The sequence below is a fragment of the Brachycentrus maculatus genome, unplaced genomic scaffold (genome assembly GCF_059751285.1).
Source record: "Brachycentrus maculatus isolate JH-2025_06_01 unplaced genomic scaffold, ASM5975128v1 h1tg000199l, whole genome shotgun sequence".
Classification (NCBI taxonomy): domain Eukaryota; kingdom Metazoa; phylum Arthropoda; class Insecta; order Trichoptera; family Brachycentridae; genus Brachycentrus; species Brachycentrus maculatus.
This window is the reverse complement of record NW_028280950.1, coordinates 2519610-2543058: the sequence shown is the minus strand read 5'-3', so window position 1 is coordinate 2543058 and position 23449 is coordinate 2519610. Positions and strand designations below refer to the sequence as shown.

The following is a 23449-nucleotide window of genomic DNA, read 5'->3' as shown; positions in this document are numbered from 1 at the left end:
AGTTGACATTTATTTTCAGTACCCAAATCTTATCTCGGAAGACTTGCGGTGGAGCAAACAACCGGTCGGATAGTTAAAATTTAATTTGTCAATCCTTTACTAGATAAACAATGCATACTGCCTCAAGGATTTCTTCTGCAAAGCAAATATCCCGATTCTATATAACCTAATGGAGGTGCTGGTGATGATCAGTATCGGTTGTGTGAAAGCTTAGTGAACGAGCTTAGGGCTCCTTTGTACAGTCATGAAAAGCTTTTACCTGTTAGCGCTTTTTGCCACTGCAGGTATGTAGGTTTGTTTACCTTTGTGAAGAGTTTTAGTGTTTGTGCTTTTGTGAATATTAGAAGGCTTGCTTAATTAAGTACTTAGAGAAAGTGTCACTAACCATTTATTTACAAAAAATATTTTCATGTTTCGATAATTACATTTTTATATGAAATCGATAGATATTATTTACTGATTTGGCGTTTCATTTGTAGAACTCCATAATTTATATATTAAATATTAAAATCAAACTCTGATTTTTAAGGGTTGTAATAAGTTGTATATTTTTATTTTTAAAACACATAAAAATAAAATTCATGACAATTATTTTGCCTTGTATATCTTCTCCGCCTCCCCACGGAGATAATGGTTAGCGTATTTATAGCTATCGTGCTGGAGGTCCCGAGTTCAATTCCCAGTAAGGGGGGGGGTGAAAATAAATATTACTGATCTTACACTATCATATTTATTTAATATTACCCTGGACTAGTCCCTGAAGCGCAGGAGTGATCACGTTGCCTCCATGTAAGTAACGATCAAGATAACACTGCTTCGTTTGATGCAGTGCCCTATGCACCATTGAGTGCAGAAAGGGTTAGAAGAACATATCCTGGTGTTTATGATGTTTGTGGAATATATATCATGAACACCAAGACCAAGTGAATATTATTATTTCCAGAATTCATCAATACTCCCGCCAATTACAATAAATTAGCGGGAATCGAACTCACGGCGCCAGTTATGCAGTCGAGCGTCTACCTAACTACACATCGGCACCTATATCCTTTGAACAACACATTGGTTTAGAGACAGACTTAGTTTATATGTGATGCTTAGAAAACGTTATACGTTTGTCCATTCTACCATTTAATCTAATACCCAGGGGTGGGGGTGGCTTTTTTTAAATTAAAATAAATTTTATATTGTTATTTTTTTTTTTTTTTTGACATCTCATCAAAGATAAAGAAGAATATGGAAGTCTGGGCATTTTCATCTCACCAATAGATATCTCTAGTGAAGTTCTAGTGATTCAAGAACAATGTTTCAAAATTGCTTAATATTATATATACATATACTTATAGAACTTCCGAGAATTTGAGTAGTGTAGTTATCAATAATGGGTAGAATTGGTGAATGTTACACGTGTGTAAAGTGATCACTTAAACAAGCCTATGATGGTTGTCAACCCCGTAAATGCCCAGACTTCCATATTCTTCTTCATCTTTGATGAGATGTCAAAAAAACTTCTATAATTGAATATAATACAGATTTGTGAACAAGTATTTGGACACTCTCAAAATGTTGTTATTTATTTATATCATCGCGCTGCCTGAACTTGGCTTCGTAAGATTAATTACCAAATTTCACTGCATAATATTACGTCAATGTGATGCAGTGAAAGAACTTAGTGCATAAGGATGCATCATTGGGCGTGTTTAAGGTGTAAGATAAAGATAAATTTATATAAATAAAAGCACCCAAAGACTAGAGAAGGTCAACGTAACAGTTTTAAAGATCAACTATGAAGTCAACCAAGTGATCAACTATTGAGTCTGTAGTTACAGAGGAGTTATCACAGATGTCGCTATAGACAATAAATTTAAGATATTTCATATGAAAAAATATTTTAAATATTTGAAAGCTGGATAAGTCAGGATGCATGAATGTTGAAGAGGCGAAGATTGTTAGCAAAGATAGAGTGGTGTGGCGTCTATCCTCTCTGCCTACCCCTGCGGGGAAGTGGCGTGGTGGTTAGTTAGTTATATTTTATATGCCTGCATTTTTTTAACATGTTTAAAGTTTGACCGTTTCACCAAAAATTCATGCAAAAAAGGAACGGTTAAAAATTGTCCGAAGAGATAGAAATCTAGAAAAGAAAATGTAGAAATTTGATAACCCTATGGATTATACTTATGATTTTTCCATGCTGATTAACAGTTGGATTTTATTATTCTATTTTTTCTATTACTTACTAAAATTAGGTAAACAAAAGCATCGTTTTGCTTCCTAAAAATGAGAAACACACGTGATACCTATAAGAAATCATTTGATAATGATCTAATGAACAATGACAGATTGATGACGAGTCATATTATACAGATGCGTTCGATGACAGTTTTTCTTTAAAAAGTTAAAAATCAATCGTTAAATACTTTTGTAAAATGGACCCAATACATTTTTTATTTTTACATTATTTATACTTTTAACAACCACAACTAATAAGCTGTTAAACATTTTTTTAACAAACGATAAAATTATTCACAATATTTATGGGTGTGTCCAAGTCCTTGTACACAAATCTGGGTTTCTTAAATTTTGAGTATATATGTAGTAGTTCCAAAAACTTAAGTAGTGTGATTGTCAATCATGGATAGAATGGTGAATGTTACACGTGTGTAAAGTGATTATTCAACCAGCCTATTATAAAATTATAAAAGCCCTGTAAATAACTACATTTCCATATTCTTCTTCATCTATGTTGAGATGTCAAAATCATTATTTAACAACTTTTTTTTTAATTACCTAACTTCTAAGTGACTCTGAAATCTAGCTACGGCTTATGCAACACCGTTTATCATGTCCCTACTCAGGCTTCAACTTTATTAGTTTCATAGCCTATGCCTACTTGTGAGTGGATTTACTCTTTATGTTTAAAGTTACTATAATTTCATGTAATTCATGAGTGAAAATTCTAGGCAAAAACACTCGCTTTTAACAACTTATGTTTGTCATTTGAACTTATATATGTCCCAATTTTTCCATAATTTGTCTTGGATTTGAGATTTGATCATCCCCTTTTCCCTTTTTTCTCCCTCCCGCCCCTTTTCCAGGTATTTATATTTAATGATATATGTGAAATTTTGTAAATGGTAAATGTTGAATACCTCTTTTTTGTTACTCTTTAATGTAAATGTATTTACGTAACTGTTCTGTTAAATTTCCAAATAAAATAAAATAAAGGGTAAACCTTATTTTTGTACTTTTTGCAGCACAATGCGGGCACCTGCGAGTTCCGAGGGATGTATCAGAGCTGTTTTACTCTAACCCCGGGGTGCAGACCAGACCGGCGCCTGCCTACTGGCCGCAGCAGGACAACTCTCAGGGATACGACTACCCCCGACCGGGAATATCCACTCGTCCTGTCTACAGAGACCCGGAACCAGTTATCCCGGACGTGGTGACAGTACAAACAAGACCCGCGTACCCGTTCATCATACAGAGACCTTACCCGGTTCCAGATAACGGGTACATACCACCAAGACCTTTCTACGTTCCTCAAAATACAAACGGATATCAAAACATTAATGGGAATATCAATAGAGTTTTACCGTCTGAGAGACTTCTGTGGCCACTTTTCAATAAAATTGCCGGCGTTTTTACTGGACAGTATCCGAACAACCATGGAACGAATTCGATCGGATATCCAGGTGGAACTACTCAATATCCCCAATACCCTGGTAACTACCCTAACAAGTTTCCATTCTTAAGTGGGCTGTTTCCCAATTACAACTACCAGCGCATCGAGCAAGCTGTTCCGGCTGTTTCCGTCTACACAGGAAGCGACAACGGTTTGGTGAACACTCAGCAGCCAGGAGTCAGCAGCATTGGAGACACGGTGGTGGTGGAGGCAGCTCCAGCCCCCACACCAGCTCCGCAAGAAGGGGAGGGTTATTCTTACCCCAACCCTAACGAGCTGCGACCCCCGCTAGAGCTCCCTGACGGACTGCAATTCAGAGCTCAACCGAAAGAAGAACCACAAAATAGTACTTGATTCAAAATGACATTCAAATTACCAAACATAAATTATTCTTAAAAATATATTGTACTTTATACTTGCAACTTAAAATGTTGATTTTATTTATTTATTGGATTTTTATCCCGAATTATAGAAAATAATTGTCCAAATAATATTTTTTCTCTTCCTTCTATTAACCCTCGTGGGTACAATGGTGCATAAATCACTGTATCGTATTAACGCAGTGTTATCTATATCGTTACTTTCATAAAGGCAAGGTGTGCTTATAACTAGTGAGAAGAAACAAAAATCCACTTATTGATCTATAAACCTTGTACATAATAAGCAAGGTAAATAATAAATGCAACTCTCATATAAAAATGGTGCGCTTCAGCGCACCATTTTTTTCATTCACGCGAATTTTACCTGAAGGTAAAAAAAAATAGCGAAAAATCACTAGCATTTACGGAATATGAACGTGGGGTCTCCAGCACTGTAACTAAACGCGCTTACCATTATACTACAGAGTGTACGTTTTTTTTTACTCTGTACATACTTTAAATTAAAAATACATATACATTTTTTATTAAGATATGTCCCACGGAACAACAGAAGCAACATATAATAAGATATGTATATTAATATGTAATAATAATAATAAAACCCTTATCCGTACCCCAATGGTGCATAGGGCACTGTGTCTTATAAACGCAGTGTTATCATGATCGTTTTTACTTATGAAGGAAAGGTGATCAGCCCTCCGCTTCAGGTACCAGTCCATGGTAATATTGAATAAATATTACAGTGAAAAAATCACTTATATTTAGTTTTACCCCCCTTGGGAATCGAACCCGGGACCTCCAGAACGGTAGCCGAGCGTGCTGACCATTACACTACGGAGGCGGACATATGTACTTTTTTCAAATTATTTTAAATAAAAAAGGGAAAATAAAAGACACGTCGGTCGCTGTAATCGTTTATTTATGTAAAAAGTAAAAAATAAGATTACCCAGAAAATTATTCACCAAAATATGATCACTGCTTTACAGCGATACAAAAATTATACTTAATTTATCTTAACATAATAATTATCATATTCGTAAATCCTACATTTGGTTTGTTACAAATAAATATAATTAATTTTATCACTTTTTTTTACGAAAACACCGCCCTTTAAATGATGTAAATCTGATTATATAAGAAAATATACCAAATCTATACCAAACTGTTTATGTCATTGCTTTTGTTAAAAATAATACATAAAATGATAATCAACAAAGCGTTAAAATAAATGTATTAAGTATTAATATTCTGATATTCGTGTTAAACTTGCATTGCCATTGAATTTTTTCATTTTTTTATATGAATTAAGGTAACTTAACTAATCAAGTAGCTGGAAATGTAGTGTTGGCACATCGTGAAAGGGCACAAATAGCTATACGGCCTAGAATTTGCCAGTATGCGTTGAGAAGTGAACTTTTCCATCAGAGTCCACCGTTGAAGAAGATCCTGAGAAGACGCCATTGCCTCCTGTAGACGTTCCGGATATTCCCAAGCCAGCTACACCGCCATCATCACTGAATCGGTTATACAGCCTGGAAAAAAACATATTCTCACAATTTTGCCACATAACATTACAATCAGTGAACATCGGAAACCGGTCTGACAAAAATCACTGTTTTTATTTTATTAAACACCTTTAAAAATCATTATTTTTGTCTGAAAATATTCACTATCTACGCTTTCAATCACTTCACAGTCCATTTTACATGTATAGTTTAAGTCAAACAATTTCAACATAAATCTGTTTGTCTTTCATTAAGAGTTTTAAAATGAAAAGTTCATTAATAACAGAGGTAAAGGTATACCATATATAGTTGAACATGAAAGAAAATGGGAACCGTTTTAATGTGAAAAAATATATGTTTGTAGATGTATATTTTTTCACATTTTTTTAAATCAAAAAATTATAAATTTATTGGTTTTGTAATCCTTATGGGTTTTATCAAATTAAAAGTATGTCAAATGTTAATTAATAGAGCAGCAAGAATACCCACTAATTTATAAAATTTATAATCATTTTTTACTATCTTCATAAAACCGGCTTATATATTCAAAAATCCGTTTATGGCCAAGTACAATCGAGGAAAAAGACTAATGTAATCGTAAATAATAAATGGATACTTAAAACGTGTTTATATTTTCTGATATTCCATTATTAGTGAATTTGAACGTGGGTTTCGTGCTTGACCTACAGTTGCTATATACAATACATTCTTGAAATTAAATTAAATATATTTTCCTGAAATTTTATAAAATTCAACGGTCGAATCTTATAAACATGTTTGTAAACACAAGAAGGATGTCAACATGTCAGGTGACAGCCTTGTTTACTCAACCAATAAAAAAACTGGTTGTCGGTAAATAAGACGATGTCGTGGAATAATGACATAATGGTCAGATTAGGATGCTCGTCGATGACTAGGTATGTTAATTTAGTGACAGAAATCACAAGGTAGGAGACACGACTTTTAATAATACGAGTTCATTAGATATTCCGAGGTTTAACAATGTTTTCCTTGTATAAAAAATAATCATTTTACGTGTCTTGAATGTTTATTGGTAAATAAATCTTCGTTAATGTTCGATAATTATTATGGTAACTTAAAGTTAGCATTTTCGAATCTAGGAAATATGTAAATCTATTAAAGAAAACCATCACGCGAAGCAAAAAGAATACATTACAAATTTTGGTCGGAAATCGTTGTATACCAAATAATGCAAAAGCTAATAAAATTTTATTGCATTTTTAATAGGCGGAACCTAAATATTCATAAATACTCGTTTGGTAAGATGCATTTATTTATTCAACTATGTACTTTTGAAAAGTTATCACCAATTGCTTTAACGCTCTACAGTCCAAATATTATATATGGCTTAAAGATGTTTGAAAAAATCATCAATTCAAACAGTCGGGATAATCTTGTGGTTAGAGCTACTAGCCTCGATTCCATTCTGACACAAATTGATTCCCGTTTTCAAACACAAGTCACTAAGCCGTACCTGAAAATAGTACTGAATTAAAATATTTTTGCGATACGATAAAAAGGTAAACTAATTTCACCCGTGTTTAAATTAAATATAATAATTTAATTTAAATATAATAATAAAATTAAATGAAAATACTCTTTACATTTTCATGTTTATCCTATGAATTGTGAACTATACATCTCATACTTAATTTGAAATGATTCATTACTTATTGAAATTATCTGCAGGTGTAAAATCAAAATGACTCGATATTTCATAAATATTTAATGGCATATTATAATATTATGTCGCGTGTGAAACACGTTAACTACCAAGTATGAGGAAACTACAAGGTTTTAAGAGTAAGCTAAAGTTTTTTGTACTGTGTAAAATAATTCCGTGACTATACATATTTATTTTTATTTTTAATAATGGGTATGTCAAATTACCCTAAAATAAAATACAGATATTACGTTGTAGCAGTACGTCCGTAAAGGAAGCTCAGAAGCGTTGGACCCTGAATTATTCGGACACCGGATGGAGTTCAATAAACAAAAATTACAATTTACGTAACAAATACAGCCATTAGATTCACATCGTTTATTGTGTTTTATTTAGTGTAACTCTGCGATTGTATTCGAATCATGAAATTGGCAGGAATTACGATTAAACGTGCCGAACTATGCTATTATGTATGTATTTATTGGTAAACTTATTAATATTATATTGACATTTTACTTTATTTTATTTGAGAACAGAAAACGATCAAAGCAATGCAAGTACTCACATTATTTTGAAAGAAAACTATGAAATACTTGAAAAATAAAACAGGAATTAATAATTTCATCTAGTTAGGCAAATTGAACCAACATTCTTCTTCAATATGGCCAAGCTGTTGCCCAATACAATACTTATGTACTCTCACAAATCATCATCATATGATAATATCCTCTGCACATTACACATGCGGGAAAGGGGGTTACAAAAACCTTTAATTAAATATGTAAAAATCGCAATGGATGTTTGCATTTTTATATTATTTATATTAACAACTAATTCGACATTTCTATATCCTAGCTAAATAGAAATCGCATGTTCGTGCATATATTTTAAGGTTAAATTTTATAATTTGTAATTTGTACAAACATATTTTCAAATCGGCAAGCATTCGTTTGATTTTTGGAAATGTAGATAGATGTATAATTTTACCGAAATCATACTTTTTTCTTAATATTTATGTCATATATTTTTATTAAACTCAAGCAATATTTTTCAATGATTTTATTAATCAAAGTAGGTAGATATAAAATTTCTTTGCCACTTTTAACCTCTTCCTATCTACTATTCCACCTTAATTTTTTAAAATTAATTTTCCACTGCTAGATCCAAGAATCTGATCACCTTGCCTTTACATGCTCTATGCGGTCAGGAAATACTAAATTATTTGTTTTTACTACTTATTTCATACTTTTTATTATGTATTTACGTGAAATGTGAATATTGTATGTATTATGTAGTATCAAATCAATTCGATGGTAACATTATTTTATCCCCCAAAAAAACCTAGGTAAGTAAGTTTTTCAATTTATTTTAATATCCGATGTTCTGTTTTGAAAAAAACTTGAAAAAAGTAACTGTTCGTATACTTTATTATTCTCAAGCTAGATGTCTAAAAAGAAAAGTTCCGACAAGGTTTTATAAAAACCCAAATTTCTCATCTCCTAAGTTCACTGGCCCATTATAACTCTGATCTTGACCGTGAAATAACTAACGCCCAGTGAATTTTATTGAGAAATAAAAACAGATCGATAAAAAATATAAATTGTTTTTTATTGGAATCTTAGAAGTTTACGTTTATTTTATTTTTGTAAGTTATATAGTTGCAACTTCTGTCTAAATACGGTAAAACCGAGAGGTGTCTACAAAAATGATGTTTAATAATATACTTCATCTAGTCTGCAGAAACGTATCATTCTTCCATATAAAAACATACAAATTGAGCACCTATGATGTGATGCAGGCATACTGGCTATAAAATCTTATTTCTTAATCACTCTCATGCCATTGAAATTATTCATAATCACTTGAAAAATGCTATATTGAAATGTGTTACCAACCACAAAAATGAGCTATTTATGACTGAATAAATTTTACTTTATACGTAGGCAACAATCATAAAATGCATCTTAAATAAGGTTTCAACCCGAATAAAAATAAAGTTTAAAAACATTCAAAACCTTATGTACAAAATTGTTGCAAGTTTTTCAAGTTTCATTTTTATCTCAGAAACTTTTCGTTTAAAAATTTTACAAAATGTATTTTATAAATATATAATATTTAATTTATATACTGTATTTTTATTATAATCCATTAATTTTACACAATCTAAAAAAGTACATTCTCTTATCACGATTATTTTTTAAAAATTCAACACTTGAATATACCACTTAATGAGTTTTGTTTTTATATACGACTAGTTTCGAAAACTTGTAGATGTTTTCATCTTCTGGTAAAAATTAAAACAGTTTTAATTTTTACCAGAAGATGAAAACATCTGTAAGTTTTCGAAACTAGTCGTATATAAAAATAAAACTCATTAACTGGTTTATTTAGGTGTTTCATTTTTAAAAAATAATCAACATGTCATTCCACAAAGTAAATGTCGAATCCATAAATATCATGATTGTTATTATTATTGTTTGAAAAATACAATTATGAATGTAATTTGATCGACTTGGTACTATGCTGGATGCGGTATTTTTAGAACGAGTCGATTTTACAAAATCGCCGTATCACGCCTTAATATACCGCTATTTCCTAAAGTAGGTACATTTCAGGTCTTGTACCAAGTACGCATCTACTGTATTATGTTATCATACTCGCACATACCTTATTAAATATTCGACACACGAAATTCTCGAAATACATCAATAGTCAATCAACGTGCCTACAATAAATACTGCGCTTCGAGTATAATTCACTTTACGGTACACTGGAATTAATTTATTTTATGTAGAGTAGTTATCTGTGGGAATAAAGAATTTTGTTTTACTATTATTTTGAAATAGACAATAATAATTTTTGAACCAACCCATGTTTAGAACATGCAATGCAGTTATTTTTATTAATATGTGAGAATTTACGAATCTAGCTACTACCTACTTGGAAAGTCGTCACCATAACTTCATAATGGGAGATCATATACTATAAATGATCATTTTCCAGGGGGCCGGTAACTATTTTACCCTTTTCATGTTAATTTTCGGTAATCGGAATAACAATTGTTACCGATATATAACAGATGTGCAGGAATAACAAAGTTTTCGCTCTACTTATGAATAGATTTTTACCAAACAAAAAAATCAATATATTTTCGCTATAATTCTTCAATGTATCTCGAATAAAATGTAAACGTTTATATTATTTCAACAACTTCCATATATTTATTTTATTGCATGTTTGATCTTAACCCAGGATACACGTCATTGGCAGTTATGACCTCAACGATGATCTTGTATAGACCAATGAACATCTCACGATTCTCACCAAACAAAAAATTACTAACCTCTACATGAATGGTGATCTCAAAGATGATGTAAATGCTTTTATATATTACGCAGGTAAAATAAATGTAATAAAATTAATAATTTTTATTTAATGTATTTTGATACCCCTAGTATTCGATGCATTTATATTTTTTCAAGCAAACTAAAAACCACAGTTTTTGTTATGTAAATCCACAGTGATCAAAATTTCAAGAAGCATTATAGGGACCAAAAAATGTTTTATCTCAAAAACAACGTAATGCCAATTGAATCAAAATTATTTCAGCCCTTCTTATAAAATAATCTCACGAATAAAAAAATACTTGAAATATACTCTTTAATTAATAATTCTTAAATAATAAAAGCTTGTTCGTTTTTCTGTTTTTCAGAAAAAGAACAGAGTTACCATGTATATTATTTTCATTGTAATTTCATAAATTGATTCGGTAGTCACTTTGTGGTAATATTGGTAATTTATGTTTTACTTGGTTAATACCACTTTTTCTTAAAATATATTGTGACACATGTTTCGAGGTATTTCGCATCAGATTTCATCATAACGTCATCACAAACGATTTGAAGAAAAAGTGGTATTTACGAAGTGAATCTAAATTGAAAATTGACATTGTATTTAACATTATACGTTTATGATAATTTACGAACCTGATATTTTATTAATGAATATATAATTTATATGCCATTTCAAAAAATCATTTGAGTAACTCACGTAGCTTCCACGACGTGTGGATTGGCGTGAATATTTGTCTGGGGTCCATTGTATCCTGGTGTATAGGAGTGATCTGGTCGTGACTGGTAGCCGAATCCAGCATCTAGTAGGAATAAAAACAACATTTTTGTATATATTTATAGTAAAAATAAACTTTTATTAGTCGATTAAAAATTCCATTTCAAGTATCATATTTAGCATAAGATATTTCTGGAACTAATAGTCCAAGCTTCATACTTCAGCATTCATTAATATTCTATGGATAAGTCATCAATTTATTTTTATTTACATTAATATTGAAGAAAATCAATGGGTGCAACATTTGCTAACTCAATTTCCACTGTAGACAGGCGTAATTATGGTGGATGGCGTTGGGGCGCGGTGCATTTTAAAACAAATGATAGTATTTTATCTTTAGCAGGAAACTATCGCAATAAAAATACTACTTTAGATTAAACCAACCAATAATTAACATAAATCTCGGTAATTGAATTAATAATGAAAAATTAATGTTTTATGTTTATAAATTGCGAATTTATGCAAAAAAAAATCAATATTTTTTGCTCATAATGATAAATATCAATTCAGAGTTTACAGTAACATAAAGAAAAGTGAATAATGCAATAATTATAATCTTTATTTTTACTCAAAGATTAATTTAAAATATTCATTTTCAATCTTCATCCAAATTTCTAAATATATATTTTTCTTTTCTCACATCCATCATGACATTTTGGCCTATGTCCCTGTCGACGTGGAATAGCAGTTTTCTACCCGTCCACTTACCAATACTCTACCGCGACATTCTTCTTCGTCCTACTCGTCACTTTCCACTTACTGTTCTTTGCTAATGCAAATTTTAATAAATGCAAACCTTTATAGGTTTAAGTAGACTAGAGTTTTATTTGTTCATAAATATGAACAAATCAAATTCATAAATACGATAATCAGACACTGGACTATTCATCCTACGGATGAGATGTCAATTTAAATGTGTCTCAACTTGAAATGAATCATGTGTAAAGTTCCTGCAAAGTTATAAGTATAAATAAGCCCTGGATTTTTTAAAATTTACTTAAATAGTACATTTATTTAAAGAACAATTATAAACAAATTTTAAAAAAAAAATTCAGAGACCAACCCAGCCACCTTGTGTGTCTTGTCGGTGAAGTTTATTTTAAATACATTTTTTATTGTTTTTATCCATTTTAACCTAATATACACACAAAAAAGAGAGAAAAAATTAAGAATATAAACTATTTTACAATTGTCATAGAACTAACCCATTCCTTTATTTTGCCTTTGTTCCATATTTTATTTTGAAATCTAACCTCCGTCAGCGACAAATTAAAAATGTTTGGAACGATATACTCGTATTGCAGTGTTCAACTTTGTTAATTCTTGGGACTATCAAAACTTCGTTGTGTGTAAATCGTGTATTATAGTTGTGTACTAGAAATGCTCAGACTTCCATCTTCCTTCAAATGAAAAGGAACGATAGATGTTTCATATCAACTTGAACTATAAAATTTATAATAGTTGGAGCCGGTACTCACTGCTGTTGCTGCTGCTGGAGCTGAAGCTTTGTCCGAAGCCACCCGCGCTAGACGAGCTGGATGACGAGGAAGAAGCCGCTGACACACCGGGCAGGGCGGCGCGTCTGGCTCGCAGCAGGGAGCGGCCGCCCAGCAGCATCACGGGGGCGGACACCGCTCCCGACTGGTCGATCACGTAGAAGGACTTGGGCACATAGTAGGCCGTCTCTGTGTCATACAAATAAAACATATATTTAAACGTGTATAGATTGGCAACATAAAATGTTAGTAATATTAGTATGTAACCACTCACCGAGATTTTTATGTCTACCGGTTTGAGACGTACCCGAGAATATGGCAACATAAATTTTATATTAAAACCTTGACAGAAGTCTATTTCCATCGACGTCGAAAAAAAATCCGGAAAATTTGTATTTCCTAAAAATATTTTTTTTATAGTGATATTATCTATTATAAACATTTTCTTTATGTCAGGCGTCTATGGACGAACACGCTTTTTTATATCATGACTATGTCATACTTATTGATTGTAGTAATAAAATAAAAACCAGGTTTAAATATACATTTGTAGGTTTAAAATATCAATATTTAATTTCTAAGTAAGATAGATGAAGAAATGTACGTTGATTATGCACAAGAAGTTTATTAAATTAATAACTTAAACCGCCATAAAAGCATTTCCACTTCTTAGATGATCCATCTTCCTTCATAACTCCTTTTTCGTACACCATCTCCTATAACTTCCTCAAACTATCATCATGAAATAATTTTTGTTTAATATTTATTACTATTAACCTCCATACATGCAATATAATAAGGTAGTATGTTTTCTTTAAGTGCGTTAAGATCAGTATATGTGTGTACGTGCGCGTACAGATTCTGAATGCAGCAACTTCAAATTGCCTACTATTATTCCGAATTCAATCTGAAATAACAGTTAACTACTTTAAAAAATAGCTGAAGAATGTCTGGATCCCGATTTAGGCCATCATATACATGTGTTTATTTTGGCTAAATTACAACTACGTGACTTAAATTTAGTAACAACAAAATTCTTACGGTTGACCGACAACAAATCGTTATTTTTGGTTTATTTTTTTGTAGTTTACGAACTGAACGTAAGTAGCGTGGAATGTTTTTTTTTATACTTCGTTTGATCTCATCAAAACGAACGAGCAGCTCTCAAAAGCAAGATGCAATTAACATTTAAAATAAAATATTTTGTATATTAAAAGCATCGATAACTTTGTGGTACAATCATATGTTTTTTTTAAATAACATGTTATTAGATTGGTATAAAATAAAGTAAAAACATATACAACTCATCCCTACCTAGACTCCATACCGAGGAATATTTTTTTTAATTTTCAATTTTTCTTTTGTTATTTTTAATTTTATTTATAATTTACTTTGTTTATTTAACTATGTTTAAAAAAAATGTAAAGCAAACTCTCTCTCTAAACGCAAGTATCTACTATATTAGAGAGGTAGAAACGTTATATTTGAAATGTTTTGTATATTTACCAACTATTTTGTAATATTTAAAAATGTATTTTGTAAAAAAAAAATATACTTATGTATATTTAATAATTGATATTGTCACCATATTTGATTTATATATATTATACCGATAATCGCATCGTAATGTGATAAATTTTTAATTGTCCGCTTCGTTTTTTGAGAACTGATTTTATACGATGCACTTATTTTGCCTACATCAAAAACTTTACAATTAATTCTTCTTACCGTATTCAATGGCGCATAGGTCACCGTAACAAATTGATGCAATATTAAGTTAATCTTATTTTGCGACATTTCAACATTTGAACAATATACATATGTAGAAGTTCAAAGAATTTGAGTAATGTGGTTGTCAATCATGGGTAGAATTGGTGAATGTTACACGTGTGTAAAGTGATCACTTAAACCAGCTTATGACGGCTGTAAGCCCTGTAAATGCCCGGACTTCTATATTCTTCTACATCTATTTCAGGGGTTCCCAACCTGTTTGTACTCCAGAGCACATTCTAAAGTATCGGTTAGGTAGCGGGTGCCACCTATTTTTAATCGACTTACTTTTCAGTACTGTCAGCAAAGGAACCACTCATACATACAATATCGCAAACATACAAACGGATTTAATCAACCTAAGCACTAAAAAAATTAAGCTAACAATTAAATAAAAATAATTCACATTTTAAATTAATGTTTATGAAAAATTCGGTCTCTATCGAATAGCGGCAGGCACACACGAATCGGGCGCCATGGTTGGAGTTGGGAACCTCTGATCTACGTTGAGATGCCAAAAAATAATATAAAAAATATCTCCTTATTGGAAATAATTTTGATTTTTGAACAAGTATTTGGACACACTCAAAATGTTGTCATTATTAAGTTAATCTATAGTTAGGCAAGATGAAAGTCGTGCCTATCTCAAAACTTCATTCCTTTCCAAATTTACTAGTTTAAAACATTATTAAAGTAATGTATTATAATCACTTTTGAAGCACAAAAATAATTTCATGCTAACAAAAATCTCCATAGTCAAGTATTAATATGTAATATATATTCAAGATTAAGTTTTTTTTATTTGTCGTTTTCTACTAACTATTATTTTATGCTAAGAAAACGACAATCGCAAACTAGAAATACCCGGTATACTGAATATGATAATTTACTAACGCAGTAGTCACCAACATATGGGCGGCAAAGATTTTAATCCGGACCTCCAAAAATTCCAATTTTTATAAACCATTAATAAAGGAAAAAAAATAATTAAATAAATAAAAAATAAATAATATTTAAAAGATAAATATTTTAATTTTATAGAATTACAAATGAATAATTTCGTCAAAAAAAAAACGCAAACTTCGCACTTATCACAGGTAACACGTAAGAGTATGTGAAATTTATATATTTTAATTTGGACAATATCTGTTCACATCATATGATTTGTGAAACTGAAATAACATCAGAAATAAATTAAATTCTTGGAATGCCTTTATTGTTCCGTTATTACTTTTTAATCTGCATAATGTTTTATCTGTAGGTATGTATACATACATACACGTGAGTATTTCTCTTAAATGTTTTATTTTTAACTCAAAATATATTAAATAACATTATTTTTTGACATCTCATCAAAGATGAAGAAGAATATGGAAGTCTGGGCATTTACGAGGCTGACGAAACCAGCCTGTGATAGTCGTCAGCCCAGTAAATGCCCATACTTCCATATTCTTCTTCATCTTTGATGAGATGTCAAAAAATAATATAAAAAATTACTCCTATAATTGGAGATAATCTAGATTTATGAACAAGTATTTGGACACACTCAAAATGTTGTAAAATAACATTCATACAATCTACGCAAAGAAATCAATTTGATGATTGGAAAACCTTTATTATAACTTTATTAATTTATTCCTTTATTTTAATTATTCGCTAGCTTAAATTAGATATTCTTTAATCAAAATAAATATTTTTCATATTTTAAAATAAGCACTTTTTTTTTTAAATTTGATTCTCATCGGAATAAAAAAATATTTGTCATCCGGCTCCCAAGGTTTTGTTTTTAAATCTATCCTGCCCATTTCTCAAAAAAGTTGGCGACCACTGAACTAACGAATCAAACCAGTCCAGTCACGTCCTTAATGGAAAACCCTCATCATTTAATCCTGAATTTAATGTGATTACAGAATAAATTAAGTTTTATCACAAATTCAATTCATATATCCCAACACAAAGCCAGTATCTACTTTAAATTCTCAATTCACCATTTATGCGGCAAAGTAAAAAATAAAATAAAAATAAAATAATTCCTACCCCAATTAAAAAAATAATAATTATTCACTGAGGAGTGAAATAGGATTATTTATAATGAAGAACTGCGTAAAGAATAATTATTTTTGACCCCACTTACATTACAATTATGTATATCTAAAGATCCGCATAAAAAATCACAATCTTTGTTGATACACGTTATAATTTATTTATAATTTATATTAAAACACATTCATTGTTAACACGAATATGCACGTTACAATTAATTATATACTCGTATATTCACTTGCATGCATCGGCGTTGGCGTCGCGACACGTGTCTTGGCGTCGCGACGCGTGTCTTGGCGTCGTTGTAAAGTAAAGAAGTAGTAAATACGTAAATAGTGATCAATCTAACATATCACTAACTCCTTTCAACAACGTCATGTATCAAAAATCGTCAATTTTCAGTTGTGCATGTTTTCGGGATGCCCAGAAAATGTAATATATCCCAGCAAAAGCGGCATATTTTAAACTTAATATTTACCCGCTACAGGGCATAAAGTGTTGTTTTTGTATTTTGAAGAAAATATATATATTTTTTTTAATATTCTAAATATTTTTCAAATGGAGAAAAAATCTTCAGGTTTTACCTAAAAAGATCTGTTGCACGGTAAAAAGTTCAATAATTGGCTTGATATTTATTTTAAATACATTTTATTATATTCTTAAATTTTAAAAATGATCTCCTGAAAAATCAAGTTTTTTTATATATAACGTTATTAAAATGAGTGAGCGATATGTATAACCTGACTGTCATTTGCTAATTTTCTCTTTATATCACCCTGAACTGGTAACTAAGGTTTAAGGACTGATCACCTCGCTTTCACAATCCAGATAATACTGCGTCGATATGATGCAGTGCTCTATTCACATTAAGTGATGATAAGGGTTTTAACTTTAATATTCCTACACCCTACATAATTTTTTAATATGTTTTTTTTTAATACCCTTAATTAAGTTCGATAACAATTTAAGTAAAAATGTAAATACTTAACGAATTTAATTGAAAAATTTAATATTTTGGTTGGTTAGAGGATATTGCTTTTTAGCAATTAGCCCGCCAATGTACTTATTTATTTTCTTTACATGAAGTTTAAATAAATAAATAAATAAATGAAATAAATCAAACTAAAAGATTTTGTCATTTTTATTGTATATTTAACACTACCGTTTCTACGTGCGAAAAACATCATTTTGAAATAGAATAATATTTATTTTTTAAACTTCATGTGCAGAAAAGAATTATGTACCTACATTAACGGGCTTATTGCCAAGAAGCAATATCTTCCAACCAAACAAGAATCTGATCATGTACGAACAACTGAGGATATGATATAAAACCGAGAATATGAAACAAGACCAAAAAAACTTGTTTTTATGACAATAATATGTAAGTGTTATTTAAAATACTAACATACAATAAATACATAGTAATTATGCCATATATTCATATTTCTATGATAAATACTTGAAACAAGTAGGTACCTCCTTCCTAGTCACGATTGTTTACAAACAAATTCATAGAAGTACATAAGTTGACATAAATAAGTATTTAAATTTTATAACCAATAATTAAATCCTTATACAAAAAAACTCATGCATTATCATTTTTAAGGAGGTACTCAATGTTTTAATGATATAAAGAATACATCATTTACGCGTCAGTTAAAACTAAAAGACCTTGAATTTTTTATTATTATCAAATGAATCATATTATAAGAATGTTTTTTTTTGTAAATAATTACTTTGGTAAGTAACCATTTTGTTGTAAATTGTTTTTTTGTTACAAGCTAGAGAAATTAATGTAAAAATATATATTTTATTTTTATATTACTATATGCAGAGGCTTGAATTCTACATAGGCAGAAAAACAGTGCCTATCCTGGATTACTCGCCTTCCATATAGAAACAGGATTAGTGCCTACTATGCCTTATCCTTACCCAACCCTACTGCCTATACTGAGTAAAAACTCTTGTTTCAGTATTTTTATTTGTAAATTTCTCAAAAGATATAAAAGAGAAACTAAGTTTATTTGAGAAAGGAATATGGACGACTAACAATCCCTCGTGGAATAAATTCAGTATATATGCACAAAGAATGAAGCTTACCCAAAAATATTGTAAGTATATTGGAAACAGAAACGCGCTAACCAATACACTTAGGAGGCGAACATGCTTGAGAATACGGGTATTACTCCCAAGGGGGGTCAAAATAAATATTAGAGGCTTTCCATTCTAATATCTATTTAATAATACCTTAGGGTACTACCCTAAGCGCAAGACTGATCACTGTGTTTAATAATGGAGTTAAATTTACATTTCATGCAGTGCCCTATGCACTACTGGGTACAGATCGGTAGTGTAAAGGCAAAGGGGTATATCTGTCTCAGACCAAATTTTACAGGAGAGCAAAAACAAACTTGTGAAATCAAACAACTCATTTGTTTTATGTATTTTCATATGTACATTTTTTAAATAAAACTAAATAAGTATTGTAACTACAGCTATATCCTTTTGCCAGATTATGGAAAACACTATTTGATATTTTGTGGAACAAACTTAGAAAATGAAAAATTTGACAGATATACCCCTTTGCAATTACACTACCGAGATAATGGCTATGATAATGAAATTATCAATCCAGATTGCATATGCATCGCAAGGTGCTTTCAAATTGCACTCAAAACCTATTACTAATTTTTAAATGGTATAAACGACTCAGCAGCCGATAAAAGGTCTCAAGCCCTGTAAATCCCCAGACTTCCATATTCCTTTACCAAAATAGGTATATCGTCTCTGTTAATATGTCTATAATATATTATCTTAATATAAATTACTTAATAGTAAACCCTTCTCTTAAACTGGATTTATCCAGCTATTGTGTTAAAATATGTATGTTTTAAGTAATCAAAACACGAGTGTTTTGATTATTAAAAACATATGTAGCTACTAAGATTCATTGAGTCACTTATTTACTAATATCAGTGAGGTGTCAAACACTCAAATAACAAAATAATGACGTTGTTTGTACACGACTTGAAGATTGAGTCAAGTTTATTTATTAGCATTTAATGATTACTTCTAAGAATAAAGATTTTTTAATGTATTTATCTGTATTCAAAAACTGTTTTTAAAACGATAATTTTCTAAAACTTTTTGAGGATGATTTTATGAAAGACTTTGGGCTGTAATTATGGTAAAAACGATAGCATTTTAACTAGCTAGTGTACATACTTTAATCATTACTATTATTCATTAAAAAAAGTTCTTAAATTTCCTTTTCGGTATCATTAACTTCCTGACAATACTGGTTGACAACCGGTTTCGGAATGCCAAAGTCGTTGAAAATAAAAGTTTCAAAGTAATTAAGGCCTTACTCGTAAAAATATAATTCATTAAGCGTCCGGCTGCCCTGAGAGCCGGTCGTCACTTCATGCCCGATTTTTATTAGAACATACTTTTTTTTAAATAAATATTGAGAAAAATTCTATTGCATCAAATGTTAATTGGGTTTAAAGGAAATTAAGTTGCGATTTAACGTATGCTAGGCCTTAAAGTTTTTAATGTTCGATTTTTCTTTCTTACATAAAGCAAATTATGAAGGATTCTGTACCAACACATATTATACGTATTTTCCTATAATATTTTCTGTACATAATGTAATTTTGTTCTTATTTCAAAGAGTAATTAATTGTTTTTATAAACGGATGATCAGAAATAATTGTATTAACAGCCTTGATCTTTGACGATAGAGAAGAACCTGATTATACGGAGCATTTACGTGCAGAAGGCAGCACGACGCGGCACAATGAATTAGTCAAGTTAGTCGGTTACGCGGTGTAGACACATAGAATATCGGGTAAAATGAAAATGGTAAATACGCACCTGCCGCTATGAGCGCGAAGGCCAGAGGCACTAACATCACCGCGAGACGTGCCATGATGGACTGCTGCTCGGATCGAATCCGATCTGTTTTTATACGGAGAAGAGATTCGTAAACATTGCACAGGGTACGCGGCTATGGCTACCTCACGAAAGCCTGCTACTACTGCCCGTGGCCAGAATTTTATAAAGCAGCTCGAGCCCTGTCATCGCCCGTTGCGACCGTCAGCCGTGGTTCAGAATCGAGTTCAGGTGACAATCTGATTTTTTTTGCTATTTTGTTTCAGCTATCCTCCGTATCGCGTAATTAACCTATAGATTCAAGGGCAAGCTGGTACTAAAAACCAAATATCTGCCATTATTGCGTATTTTATTATCACCGCTATTGGCAAAGAACAACATGTTTTGGAAAAGTAATATGAGATTTGGCGATCTTTTTCTTCCCGAAAACCTTGAGTATATATCATGGGCTACGTGCGTGATTTTAGAAGGAAAACTTTCATGAAAATTACTTAAAAAGTTCAGACGTAAAGTTAAAGTTGTCTACACTACACAGTTACAACATACTTCCATATGAAATTGATGTTTATGGCTGAGGGGATTCCTTGCTAAATTTATTCATTTAACTACGCAGTGTAGATATTCAACTTTACTTCTATACGGTAAAAAAAAAACATTAAAAAAATGCATATTTAATGTTCTGACAAAAAGTATTAGAAACCAGGTTGATAATATTATACCAAAAATATTATATATATTCGTAGAAGTCTAGTGATAATAATGTTAGAATTATCTTCACTACATAATTTTGATTACGTAAAATTTCCGGATGTAATCTATGCCCGATTATTCATGGTTTTTAAAACACCTGCATTAAATACGTACATTTTATAAACTGAGGTGAGAATAGATTTAGAACCCGTCCAAAACATTTTGCAAGTCCGCTTTTTTTTCCTTTAAAACATATGTAGTAAAAAAAAAATATGATTTTTTATGACTTGCTATCGACTGAGAACGTACTTTACAGATATTGGAAATATATATACGTAAACATATATTATCACTAAATAAATATGGCAATTTTAGTGTTGTCAAGAATAAGATAATTTTATTTATTTTTCAAATTGAAATTATTAACAAGTTCTCACATTTGCATGATATGACGTCATAACTCGTTGCTTTACCATATACATATATATGGTAATATTATAATAATTATTAATATGTGTATGCATGTGTTGAAATATGTGTCTGTGTAAGTAATAAACACTTTTTTAATTCGGCTTTATTGATTTCTTTGCAGTTAAGTTAAGATTTGGCTACGGTGCTGAAGGGCCCGGGTACGATTCCCAGGGGGATCAAAATAATTTATTTTTTTTATAAATTGATTAAGGGATTTTTCACTCCAATATTTATTTTATATTACCCTTTACTAGTAACTGAATCGCAGAGTTGGTTATCTTTCTTTTATGTATTTGAAGGTCAAGATATATTACATCTATATACGATGCAGTGCCCTATTCATTATTGGTTTCAATAAGGGTTAAAAGAAAAAAAGAAAAAGAAAATTGTGCTAACTTTGTATTAACTTCAGTTATACAAATATTTTCATTTTTTATTTTAACACTTATTAGTTAATATAAGTAAAATTCAAATATTAAAAACTTTAGAAAATGTTTTACACAAAATTAACAAGTCAAGTTTTTTTATTGTCAGTTTTTATTTGTACGAATATAAAATGGAAATAGCTTGGCTTTACTATCGTTAATATGATTGCCAGTTTCATTAAAATTTGAGGAATTCTTCTAAATTATTGTAAACCTCTGCATTGTGGTTTGGAGACGCTCGATAAATTCTCGCTACGGTGAGGATTTAGTAAACAAAGCGTTGTTCGGTGGTCACTAAAGAGTAATGAATTCCAAACACCCGGGGACATTTTAATCACGTTATCAGAATACACAAGATGTTAACATTTCTCGAAAAGATTAATTCGTCGAAATAAATAAATCGTCGCAGTAAATAGATTAGGCTTGTAGGGGAGAGTGCCCATGAGTGGGACAGAGGATGAATGGGACAATCGTCCTCCAGCCCAAACTATTGTTACAAAAAAAAAAAAAATTACGCAACATGAACGCTACGATATTAGACAGATTAATCCTTAAACCTCAATTGTGAAACGAGTAAGACGTGTTACAATTTTTTTTTGCGTCAAAAAGTAAATTATATACTGCAATTTGATTTTGTTTGTAGGTACATATCTTAAAATTAAGGTACTTTGCATCTAAGGAGACATTTCACCAGGTGCAAGTGAGATAAATATGCATTTGCCGCACGTACTTGTTTGAGTAGCTATCAATGGAATATGCTTCTTCAAACCCTCATACACACCCGCTGGTGCATAGGGCACTGCGTCATATAAACGCAGTGTTATCTTGATCCTTAACACATGAAGGAAAGGTGATCAGCCCTCCGCTTCAGGTACCAGTCCAGGGTAGTATTGAATAAATATTACAGTGAAAAAATCACTTATATTTATTTGACCCCCCTGGGGATCGAACCCGGGACCTCCAGTACAGTAGTTGAGCATGCTGACCATTACATTACGGAGGCGGACAGGAATATGTTGAATAAAATTTTATTCGGAATACGCTTAATAAAATAAATTGAGTTATTCGATATGAATTTGGTTGTCAATACGATCTAACGGCAACTTTGTTTAATTCGCCAAAATACCTTTTTTTATTCAATTAACCTTAATAAATGATGAAAAAAATGTCGGGTTGTGGTCCCGTGGTTAGTGTCGCAGTCTCTTGAGTCAGAGTTTCTGGGTTCGAACCCACTCTACCACAATTTGATGTCTATTTTTAATAATGAGCCGATTACG

At 31.0% G+C, this 23449-nt stretch overlaps 2 protein-coding genes across 2 annotated transcripts; one reads left to right on the top strand and one right to left on the bottom strand.

The window, feature by feature from the left end:
• The first annotated feature begins 203 nt into the window (after positions 1-203).
• LOC148307446 (uncharacterized) lies at positions 204-4170 on the top strand. Its single transcript, XM_088263461.1, has 2 exons — positions 204-284; positions 3255-4170. Exons 1-2 carry the CDS (start codon positions 245-247, stop codon positions 4034-4036), a joined length of 822 nt encoding a protein of 273 aa, XP_088119587.1. The 5' UTR covers positions 204-244; the 3' UTR covers positions 4037-4170.
• Positions 4171-4963: 793 nt separating this feature from the next.
• LOC148307445 (uncharacterized) lies at positions 4964-20631 on the bottom strand. Its single transcript, XM_088263462.1, has 4 exons — positions 20569-20631; positions 12859-13065; positions 11303-11405; positions 4964-5595 (listed from the first exon to the last, which is right to left on the bottom strand). Exons 1-4 carry the CDS (start codon positions 20621-20623, stop codon positions 5445-5447), a joined length of 516 nt encoding a protein of 171 aa, XP_088119588.1. The 5' UTR covers positions 20624-20631; the 3' UTR covers positions 4964-5444.
• Positions 20632-23449: the final 2818 nt, after the last annotated feature.

What these genes read in the sequence shown, in the direction of transcription:
- LOC148307446 (XM_088263461.1), top strand. Translation starts at nt 245, where the DNA reads ATGAAAAGCTTTTACCTGTTAGCGCTTTTTGCCACTGCAG. An exon ending in AGCGCTTTTTGCCACTGCAG is followed by an intron (nt 285 to 3,254) that starts GTATGTAGGTTT and finishes TACTTTTTGCAG; the next exon opens with CACAATGCGGGCACCTGCGA.
- LOC148307445 (XM_088263462.1), bottom strand. Translation starts at nt 20,623, where the DNA reads ATGGCACGTCTCGCGGTGATGTTAGTGCCTCTGGCCTTCGCGCTCATA. An exon ending in CTTCGCGCTCATAGCGGCAG is followed by an intron (nt 13,066 to 20,568) that starts GTGCGTATTTAC and finishes TGTATGACACAG; the next exon opens with AGACGGCCTACTATGTGCCC. An exon ending in CCACACGTCGTGGAAGCTAC is followed by an intron (nt 5,596 to 11,302) that starts GTGAGTTACTCA and finishes GTTTTTTTCCAG; the next exon opens with GCTGTATAACCGATTCAGTG.